Raw genomic sequence first — 11,792 nt, 5'->3', positions numbered from 1 at the left:
TTCACCTGCTGCCACTTGTCCAAGAAGGAATTTGGTAGGCCACCTAGCTATGCCCCTTCCAGGCATTCAGATGGATATGGAACAGTGATTCCACCACCTTGCCCATTACAGACTCCATCTGCTGGGTTTGCTGTAGTAGAAGAGGTGTCAGTTCCCGCTATACTAATTCTATTTTGTTGCAATTGATGACACTATGTTGGTGTCTGCCACTAATTTTTGTAAATGTGTAGACTCCTGGTTGGGTCTCCTCCATGCGTGTTGCCTGTAGCAGTAGGCCTCTGAGACCATCAGACCTCCACTACCTTGGACTCAACTACCCGTGTTACTATCCTTAAATGTTTCTGACAATCGTAATCTAGAAAACATATTTCTGCCACCTGAGTGTGGCTCAGCATGAAAGCAGGTAGAGGTGTTGCATCTGGTAGCAGGGCTCCCAGCAAAGGGGGCATACACTGATCCCTCACCCACCTTGTCATAGTGTGATGTTCAATTGAAAGCTATAAATGCTGTCCAAGACCCGATACCTCATGCCTGGCTGATTGCTGCAGTGCCATGCTAAAATCTGTACTGTGGGTGAATTGAGGCCACTTTCCTGGTGTCTGTCCCTCATTTGATGTGTTTTGGCAGCATTTGGGGCCGTCGTTCTAAGGTGTTGTGCATGTGTTCGTTTTTGCCTCCCATTGAGGTGAATGGCATTCAGTTATGTTCGGCGAATATTCGAAAAATTAGTCGGCGAATATTGCAAATTCGGCGAACGTAATCTGAACCTAACATATTCGCTCATCTCTAATGAAGAGTAGTGAATTGAACTTATTGCACTGTGTCTTTATTATTAGGCACAACAATTAGTCTGGGAAACATTTTTCCATGAAACACATCTGCCTATTTTATTTATGCATTTGTCTCAACATAGGTCTTCATGGGGTCTTCATCCCATGAAGGCAGGTCGGACAATTTCTGACTGGTGTCTTCGTCAATGGGCCATCCCCAGGTCTTGAAGAATTCTGATAGGTTTTTATTTACTGCTTGAGAAAACTTCTCTGCCCAGAGATTCATCTTGACTGTTTTGTCATTGCTACCTCTGGGCATGGTCTGGTAGTCAGCGAAAAGGCGTTTGAAAGGTTCCCAACCAAAGGCCTCTTGTAGCTAAAAAAAGAAAACATAAAAACACAACAAATTATCCCAAATAAACTAAATGATTGCACGTATGGATTTATGTAATTTGTTTAAACAAGCCAATCGCATGAAGATTTAATTCATATTGGATAAGCTAATCATGATATGTTTTATAATGGCCCTGAGATTCCTTCAATTATAAGGTATTACCGCAACCTTCACTCCCTTTACCTCATGTGGAATCAAGTTCTCATAGCCAGAATTAAGGATCTGTCCAAGCTAGAAAAAAATGCAGCATTCTGCTCGCAATCTCCATTCAAAATCTAATAGTCTTCCAAAACTCGTGATCTAGGACCATTTAGCACAACACAAGAAGAGTATTATGCAATAAACAAAGCTAAGATTTTTTTAATAAAACAATTATTAAAGGGAATCTGTCCACAGGATTTCATTCCCAAACTATTTATATGCACATTTTGCTATTTCAAAGACAAGCTCAGAAATAACTTTACTTGCATCAGTCTGTTCCTCCGCTACTGAGAAATCAATGTTTTAATTGATATTTGAATAAGGCTGTAGATTTTAAGCCTGTGTCACTCCAGCTCTATTCCCCACCCAGGGCTGCTTCCTCCTGTTTGACTGATAACTCCTTTGCCTGAAGTCCCACAGCATAGAGACTGTCAGTCAAGCAGGAAGGCACAGTGCTGGGCGGGAAATAGCGCTGGAGTGGCAGAGGCCTCACATCTGCAGTGTCATTTACATATCAATTAAAACACTGATTTCTCAGATAGGATAGATAAATTAGGTATAGAGATGGCATAGATTAGATTAGATGCGATATACAAGATAGATGGATTCATTAGATAGAATGAATTGAAGGAGAAAAGAGAACTTAATATGTTTATATAAAAGAGAGTATACAACAGAGTGTATACATCTATATACAGTTGTGGCCAAAAGTATTGACACCCCTGCAATTCTGTAAGATAATACTCAGTTTCTTCCTGAAAATGATTGCAAACACAAATTCTTTGGTATTATTATCTTCATTTAATTTGTCTTAAATGAAAAAACACAAAAAGAATTGTCCTAAAGCCAAATTGGATATAATTCCACACCAAACAAAAAAAGAGGGTGGACAAAAGTATTGGCACTGTTCGAAAAATCATGTGATGCTTCTCTAATTTGTGTAATTAACAGCACCTGTAACTTACCTGTGGCACCTAACAGGTGTTGGCAATAACTAAATCACACTTGCAGCCAGTTGACATGGATTAAAGTTGACTCAACCTCTGTCCTGTGTCCTTGTGTGTACCACATTGAGCATGGAGAAAAGAAAGAAGACCAAAGAACTGTCTGAGGACAAATCCTCACCAAATTGTGAGGAAGCATGAGCAATCTCAAGGCTACAAGTCCATCTCCAAAGACCTGAATGTTCCTGTGTCTACCGTGCGCAGTGTCATCAATAAGTTTAAAGCCCGTGGCACTGTGGCTAACCTCCCTAGATGTGGACGGAAAAGAAAAATTGACAAGAGATTTCAACGCAAGATTGCACGGATGTTGGATAAAGAACCTCGACTAACATCCAAACGAGTTCAAGCTGCCCTGCAGTCCGAGAGTACAACAGTGTCAACCCGTACTATCTGTCGGCATCTGAATGAAAAGGGACTGTATGGTAGGAGACCCAGGAAGACCCCACTTCTTACCCCGAGACATAAAAAAGCCAGGCTGGAGTTTGCCAAAACTTACCTGAAAAAGCCTAAAACGCTTTGGAAGAATGTTCTCTGGTCAGATGAGACAAAAGTAGAGCTTTTTGGGCAAAGGCATCAACATAGAGTTTACAGGAGAAAAAAAGAGGCATTCAAAGAAAAGAGCACGGTCCCTACAGTCAAACATGGTGGAGGTTCCCTGATGTTTTGGGGTTGCTTTGCTGCCTCTGGCACTGGACAGCTTGACTGTGTGCATGGCATTATGAAGTCAGAAGACTACCAACAAATTTTGCAGCATAATGTAGGGTCCAGTGTGAGAAAGCTGGGTCTCCCTCAGAGGTCATGGGTCTTCCAGCAGGACAATGACCCAAAACACACTTCAAAAAGCACTAGAAAATGGTTTGATAGAAAGCACTGGAAACTTCCAAGGTGGCCAGCAATGAGTCCAGACCTGAATCCCATAGAACACCTGTGGAGAGATCTAAAAATGGCAGTTTGGAGAAGGCACCCTTCAAATATCAGGGACCTGGAGCAGTTTGCCAAAGAAGAATGGTCTAAAATTCCAGCAGAGCATTGTAAGAAACTCATTGATGGTTACTGGAAGCGGTTGGTCGCAGTTATTTTGGCTAAAGGTTGTGCAACCAAGTATTAGGCTGAGGGTGCCAATACTTTTGTCTGGCCCATTTTTGGAGTTTTGTGTGAAATGATCAATGTTTTGCTTTTTGCTTCATTCTCTTTTGTGTTTTTTCATTTAAGACAAATTAAATGAAGATAATAATACCAAAGAATTTGTGTTTGCAATCATTTTCAGGAAGAAACTGAGTATTATCTGACAGAATTGCAGGGGTGTCAATACTTTTGGCCACAACTGTATGTATTCATTGATTTATGTAGATTTCCAAAATACCGTGTCGGAGGCTGATCAAATTTCAATAAGTTCCATGCCTGATTGCAATGTATGTATCCTCTATATTCAATAGAATCAAATTTAAATAGGGAAAATATTGCACAGTGCATTATGATAAATCTCTCACAGCGTATATGTTGTATTGCATTATACACTGCAAGTCCATGGTCTTCATGTATATAACCACAATCAGGGGATCACCTGAGGCAGGATTAGCATAAGATTAAACAAGTTTTATTAGACACAACAAGACAAGCACAAACCATTAAAAACATTAAAATTCGTCACACATGTGGCATACAGATATCAAAACAGGCTCATAATAGAACCAACCAACTGTAACAAATTGCTCCACAGCTTCAAGAGGTAGTCACCTCTAACAGTCTATTCAGTAGGACTATCAGCTGTGTATCCACCAGACTTCTGCACAACTCAACTGATGGACCCAACCCCATTTAGAAGGCAAGAAATTCCACTTATTAAACCTGACAGGGCACACCTGTGAAGTGAAAACCATTTCCGGTGACTACCTCTTGAAGCTCATCAAGAGAATGTCAAGAGAGTGCAAAGCAGCAATCAAAGCAAAAGGTGGCTACTTTGAAGAACCTAGAATATAAGACATATTTTCAGTTGTTTCACACTTTTTTGTTAATTATATAATGCCACATGTGTTAATTCATAGTTTTGATGCCTTCAGAGTGAATCTACAATTTTCATAGTCATGAAAATAAAGAAAACTCTTTGAATGAGAAGGTGTGTCCAAACTTTTGGTCTGTACTATACATCACCAGTGAGTTTTTTGTTTGTCTGTTTATATCTGCATGAGAGTTGAGTAATAGAGTAATAAGATAATAATGGTCATCTGTATTATCTGTCAATATACTAACTGTTTGTGTACTGTGTAGCACAGAGCTGGGATAGACTCTGTGCAGTGTTGTTATTTTGGTCATTTTGGATTGGCAGTACCTCATATGAGGCTGTATTTTGTATAGGGCTGTGGTTTTTGTTAAGAAGTTGGCTTTGGTGCTCTCAGAGTGTCAGTGGACACTGATGTAGTTTCTGAATGAGATGAGAGATGAGTAATTGAGTATAAGGGATATAAATAAGTCCCTGATTGATGAGGGGTTCCTGTTGTGAACTCATTTTCTGGTCTACCAGTTGTGAGTTCTCCTTCCGGGCTCCCTCTGGTGGTAACAGGAGGTAGTGAGGTTGATTTAATTAGTAGAGATCTGCCAACTGATGATGAGGATAACGATTGGATCTCTGGAATCTCAGACTGGATTTAAGACAGCCGACGCCCTATTCTGGTGCTGGTGACTCCTTCTGGCTTTTCAGGTCTTGGTTTTCAGCTCTGTTCCAGTCATCTCAAGCTAAATGTTTCTGCTAATGTTCACCCTTGGTTTTGTTGGTCTATTCAGTTTTTTGTGTGGTCAGCAAGCCCCGGCTGGGGCTGTGCTGAATTTTCACTCTTATTTATCTGTATTTGCCAATTTGCTTTTTGTCCCTTATTAGATTGCCCTCTTTTTTGCTCTGTCTCAGAATATTTCAGAGTGCTGATATAGTGGGAGAAGTCTAGTGACTTCAGGGTTAATTTTGTTATCAGAAGTGTTGGACATGATTTTTGTAGGGTTTTTTGGGCAGATTGCAGACAGTGTCTTTCCTTTCCTGTCCTTTCTAGTTGGTTTGGGCCCCATCGTTTGCTCAGCCTATTTTCCTGCCTGTGTTTGTGTTTTCATCTTGTTTCACCGTCAATACATGTGTGGGGGCTGTCTATTCCTTTGGGGTCTGCTCTGGGGCAGTTAGTTTTCCCCTTTTCTTGCTTTAGGCTTATTTAGTCCTCCGGCTGTGACGAGGCGTCTAGATTCATCGTAGGAACGCTCCACGGCTGCTGCTAGTTGTGTGGTTAGGATCACGGGTCTGCAATCTGCATAGTTACCAACCTCTCTGGTTTTCTGTGACTTAGCTTGTTTAGTTTTCCTCCTCGGTGACCCATTCATAACAGGTTCCGTTAGGTGTGGTCATCTGTATGTGACAGAGGGCATTATTCAACTCACTTTGAGCTGAATCAGGCGGAGTAATTGAGATAAGGGATTTTGTTGTCTTCTTTTTGTAAAATCAACTGACCACAGAAAAATGGAAGAAAAAAAAAAACCCTGAATGAGCATGAATGAATAGATCATCACACACCATTTTGTGTCAAGGGATTGTTACCTTTCCAGTTCTTTTGGAAGGTCCAGGACGTATGCGTTATAGATATTTCAATCTACATCTGAGACTGAATGAATTGAGTAATGATATAGCTCGTGTTTTATGCGTGGCATGACATTGGAAAGTTTCCTGGTTGCATTTGGCCAGAAGCGGGCAAGGCTCGGTTACTCACATTATACAGTTATCTGCCCTTACGAGTGAAGTCCCATGGTTTGAGGGTTTTGGAGAAATTCATTTTGATTAAATCTAAGAACTGCTGCATTCTGTTTCTGTGTGAAGGACACTAAACTTCTAAAATTCTGATGGGAGGGGTGAATGAAACCGCTACGCAATTGCTTGTGAGTTTCTCCTCTCTGTGCTTATATCTGCTAAGTGCCTGATGGGAGGGGTGAATAATTCCGGTGCACAGATTCTCTATGAAACCGGACTCAACCACTCTAGGGGACTCAACTACTCCTTCTGACTTATGGCGCTCCGAGCGAGCCACAGCTGGAATACCCCCCAATCATTACAATCAGGATCAATTTGTTTGGCGGCAGACTATCCAAAAAGAAAAAGAAGATTAGCCATGTTTTTTACCAGAACCCTTGCCCATGGAATGGCGAGCAAAAGGAGAGGGGGAGTGTAGGGAAAATGGACCGGGCTAGTGGTACCTCTCTCGTATCAGGGCCGGAACTATTGGGGCTGTCACCATTGTTGCCGGGAGGAGCACTTTCTGACCTGGGCAGACCTTTGCACTTGATTACAGGGGCGGGTCAGAGATAAAAGGGATGGAGCGTACCAAAGCAGGGTCTTTGGCGGGAAGACAGCTTGTGCAGCAGGAGAAGTTTGACTCACTCTCCGCAGTATGACACCAGGAGACCAGGCCGCTTTTCCAACGGATGACACGCGCAGCCAGACTGCAAGCAGCGCGTGACTGCGGGTCCTCTCACCACCAATACTGGGGAGATGTCCCGTACCGTACCGCTGATTGTCCATGGTGTGCGCTGTAGGCCTGACTGGGGTAAACACCCAGAGACTGCCAGGATATTCCTGGTCCCCACCACTGACCTCCATCCTTCTACACTGGTGCCACAGACGCCTCCTCCATGGACACTCCGACCCAGTACCGCAAGGCTACGCCTAGGAGAGACAGGATACGTCACGGCTGTCAGGAGACAGTGCCTCACATTCATCCAGGACCAGGCCAGAGATTTCACGGGTCTCCTACGATGCCATCGCAGGATCTCCAAGCCTCCATCCTCTGGAAACATCAGACTGATAAGTTTACCCATTATTTGAACACTTGTTTTTGTCTTGATCCTTAACCCCCCAATACCTCCTTTATTCTCTCTTGCGTGGAGTATTCCCTGTATTAAACACAGGTTAACTCTTGGTCTGCCTCCTGCTCATCACTGCATCCGCTTTGCTGCTTAACCTTATCCACACACAGATTGAGTCCCACTATCATGCCGCTCTTACACACATCGAGTCCCACTATCACTCCGCTCTCACTAACTCCGTGCTAGTGATACTGCTTCCAGCCAGCAGGGGGAATCCAGCTGCTGTGGAACGCAGGGAGACCTGATGGCAAAGCAGATTTGAATGTGAGCCCATTCACTTGCCAACTCTATTGTTTAGGGTCTGTTAAGTGCTATTCTTTTGGGGGTGTCTGCTTTTTTGGGGGTGTAAACAGTAGATAGAAAATAATAAATTTAAAAATGGAAATTCAAATAGGAAAACTATATATGCTTAGCCAATTGATGGTACCACAGCATACAAAAAGCAATAGAATGGGAATAAATGCCGACTTCAAAATTCATAGAATCACACAATGTCAAATACAATACAGAAAAACATGAGAGTTTGTATTAAAAAGTAATTTTAACTAGGTCACTAAATGAAATAAAATAAAAAAGAGGTGCTGCCTAAAAAAAGGAAAAGGGACTCCAACTTTGGGATATGACTTTTGGCATAAGGTGCAGAATCCTACAGGATTAGACAGGAGGGACCCACTATACTCTGCACTATTTAACATAGTAAAAAAAAAAAAGGTTCTATTTTCCGAGACATCTAACATCTCCATTTTTCATGATCTGGGACAGAGAATGCCCCCTTGTGACCGTCACCTTCCTTGGTGTAAACAGATCCTCGGAGTGATTTTTGTATTGTCCCCTTATATACTTATACATAGTTATTAGATCGCTCTTCAGTCGTCTTTTTCTAGACAAAATACCGTATATACTCGTGTATAAGTCGAGATTTTCAGCCCATTTTTTGGGGCTGAAAGTCCCCCTCTTGACTTATACACGAGTCATATACCGGGGGGATCGGCAAGGGAGGGGGAGCTGGGGTGTCAGATCATACTCACCCTTCTCTGCAGCTCCCCTGCTTGTTACATGTTGTCGGCGCTGCTCTCTTCCTGCTTCAGCTGTCAAACGGTACCCGCTCATTAACCCCTTCCTGACATCCGACGTACTATCCCGTCCACGGTACCCGGGCCCGTATGACCGTGGACGGGATAGTACGTCTACCGCGATCAGCGGCGCCCACGTGGTGAGCGCCGCTGATTGCGGCCGGGTGTCAGCTGATTATCACAGCTGACACCCGGCACAATGTGTCAGGGGCGGTCACGGACCGCCCCCGACACGTTAACCCCTTGCACACCACGATCAAACATGATCGCGGTGTACCGGGAAGCATCGGCAGGGAGGGGGCTCCCTCCGTGCTTCCCTGAGCCCCCCACGGCAGCGCAATGTGCAGCGCTGCTGCGGGGGGCTCCTATCCTCCAGGCCCCCGAATCCAAGATGGCGACGGGGGCCTTCGGGGACCTGAGGAAGCTGGCTTCCTCAGTGCCTGCAAAGCGCAGGCATGAGGAAGCCTTCGGCACTGCCTGTGACAGATCGCTGATCTGTCACAGTGATCTGTGATGTGACAGATCAGCGATCTGTCACAGGACAGTGATGTCCCACCTGGGACTATGTAATAAAGTAAAAAAAAAATAAAAAAAAAATGTAAAAATAAATTAAAAAAAATCGCCAAATAAATTAGTAAAAAAAAAAAAAATATTCCCCAATAAATTCATTTTTTGAAAATAATAAAAAAAAAACAATAAAAGTACACATATTAGGTATCGCCGCGTCCGTAACGACCTGCCCTATAAAACTGTCTCATTAGTTAACCCCTTTAGCGAACCCCTTAAAAAATAAAAATAAAAAACGAAGCAAAAAATAATGATTTATTATTATCATACTGCCAAACAAAAAGTGTAATAACGCGCGATCAAAAAGACACATATAAATATCCATGGTACCGCTGAAAACGTCATCTTGTCCCGCAAAAAACGAGCCACCACACAGCATCATCAGCGAAAAAATAAAAAAGTTATAGCTCGCAGAATAAAGCGATGCAAAAATAATTATTTTTTATATAAAATAGTTTTCATTGCATAAAACCGACAAAACATAAAAAAACGACCTAAATGAGGTATCGCTGTAACCGTACTGACCCAAAAAATTAAACCGCTTTATCAATTTTACCGCACGCGGAATGGTGTAAACGCACCCCCCCAAAAGAAATTCATGAAACGCTGGTTTTTGTTCATTCTGCGTCCCAAAAATCGGAATAAAAAGCGATCAAAAAAATGTCACGTGCCCGAAAATGGTACCGATAAAAACGTCAACTCGTCTCGCAAAAAATAAGACCTCACATGACTCGGTGGGTCAAAATACGGAAAAATTATAGCTCTCAATATGTGGTGATGCAAAAACTATTTTTACAATAAAAAGCGTCTTTTAGCGTGCGACAGCTGCCAAACATAAAAACCGCCACAAATAGTAAATCAAACCCCCCGTTATCACCCCCTTAGTTAGGGAAAAATAATAAAATTAAAAAAATGTATTTATTTCCATTTTTCCATTAGGGCTAGGGTTAGGGCCAGGGTTAGGGCTAGGGTTAGGGCTAGGGTTAGGATTAGGGTTAGGGCTAGGGTTAGGGCTAGGGTTAGGGTTAGGGTTAGGGCTAGGGTTAGGGCTTGGGTTAGGGCTAGGGTTAGGGCTGAGATTAGGGTTAGGGGTGTGTTGGGGTTCGGGTTGGAGTTAGAATTGGGGGTTTCCACTGTTTGGGCACATCAGGGGCTCTCCAAATGCAACATTGCGTCTGATCTCAATTTCAGCCAATTCTGAGTTGAAAAAGTCATATGGTGCTCCTTCCCTTCCAAGCTCTGCCATGCGCCCAAACAGTGTTTTACCCCCACATGTAGGGTATCAGCCTACTCAGGACAAATTGCAAAACAATTTTTGGGGTCCAATTTCTCCTGTTACCCTTAGGAAAATAAAAATTTGGGGGCAAAAATATCATTTTTGTGGAAAAAAATGATTTTTTTATTTTCACGTCCGAGCGTTATAAACTTCTGTGAAGCACTTGGGGGTTCAAAGTGCTCACCACACATCTAGATAAGTTCCGTGAGGGGGTCTAGTGTCCAAAATGGGGTCACTTGTGGGGAGTTTCAATAGTTTAGGTACATCAGGGGCTCTCCAAACGCACATGACACCCGCAGACCATTCCATCAAAGTCTGCATTCCAAAACGTCACTGCTTCCCTTCCGAGCCCCGACGTGTGTCCATACAGTAGTTTTCTCCCACATATGGGGTCTCAGCGTACTCATGACAAATTGGACAACAACTTTTGGGGTCCAATTTCTCCTGTTACCCTTGGGAAAATGAAAAAATTGGGGACTAATTGATCATGTTTGTGGAAAAAATACGATTTTTTTATTTTCATGCCCGGGCATTATAAACTTCTGTGAAGCCCTTGGGGGTTCAAAGTGCTCACCACAGATCTAGATAAGTTCCTTAGGGGTTCTCGTTTCCAAAATGGGGTCATTTGTGGGTATTTCCACTGTTTAGGTACATTAGGGGCTCTCCAAAGGCAACATGACACCCGCAGACCATTCCATCAAAGTCTGCATTCCAAAACGTCACTACTTCCCTTCTGAGCCCTGACGTGTGTCCATACAGTAGTTTTCTCCCACATATGGGGTGTCAGCGTACTCATGACAAATTGGACAACAACTTTTGGGGTCCAATTTCTCCTGTTACCCTTGGGAAAATGAAAAAATTGGGGACTAATTGATCATGTTTGTGGAAAAAATACGATTTTTTTATTTTCATGCCCGGGCATTATAAACTTCTGTGAAGCCCTTGGGGGTTCAAAGTGCTCACCTCACATCTAGATAAGTTCCTTAGGGGGTCTAGTTTCCAAAATGGGGTCATTTGTGGGGGGTTTCCACTGTTTAGGTACATTAGGGGCTCTCCAAAGGCAACATGACACCCGCAGACCATTCCATCAATGTCTGCATTCCAAAACGTCACTACTTCCCTTCCGAGCCCTGACGTGTGTCCATACAGTAGTTTTCTCCCACATATGGGGTGTCAGCGTACTCAGGACAAATTGGACAACAACTTTTGGGGTTCAATTTCTCCTGTTACCCTTGGGAAAATAAAAAAAATGGTGACTAAAAGATCATGTTTGTGGAAAAAATACGAATTTTTTATTTTCACGCCCGGGCGTTATAAACTTCTGTGAAGCACTGGGGGGTTCAAAGTGCTCACCACACATCTAGATAAATTCCTTGGGGGGTCTAGTTTACAAAATGGTGTCATTTGTGGGGGGTTTCCACTGTTTAGGTACATCAGGGGTTTTCCAATCGCGACATGGTGTCCGATCTCAATTCCAGCCAAAAACGTCAAATGGCGCTGCTTCCCTTCCGAGCTCTGCCATGCGCCCAAATAGTGGTTTACCCCCACATGTGGGGTATCAGCGTGCTCAGGACAAATTTCACAATAACTTTTAGGGTGCTGTTACCCTTGGAA

At 43.0% G+C, this 11,792-nt stretch overlaps 1 protein-coding gene across 3 annotated transcripts in view; it reads right to left on the bottom strand.

Annotated features, from left to right (window-relative positions):
* Positions 1 to 804: 804 nt before the first annotated feature.
* Positions 805 to 11,792, bottom strand: part of LOC141092952 (TRPM8 channel-associated factor homolog) — a 168,347-nt gene continuing 157,359 nt past the window's right edge. For all 3 annotated transcript variants that reach the window (XM_073579330.1, XM_073579331.1, XM_073579329.1), the window contains one exon: positions 805 to 1,146. In XM_073579330.1, the coding sequence (XP_073435431.1) occupies positions 892 to 1,146 (255 nt within the window). In that variant the 3' untranslated portion in view covers positions 805 to 891. The remainder of the gene's footprint in view (positions 1,147 to 11,792) is intronic.

This window comes from Dendrobates tinctorius, unplaced genomic scaffold (genome assembly GCF_039654945.1).
Source record: "Dendrobates tinctorius isolate UK_male_01 unplaced genomic scaffold, ASM3965494v1 ptg000062l, whole genome shotgun sequence".
Lineage (NCBI taxonomy): Eukaryota > Metazoa > Chordata > Amphibia > Anura > Dendrobatidae > Dendrobates > Dendrobates tinctorius.
The sequence above is the reverse complement of the archived record's forward strand: the minus strand, read 5'-3'. Positions and strand labels throughout refer to the sequence as shown.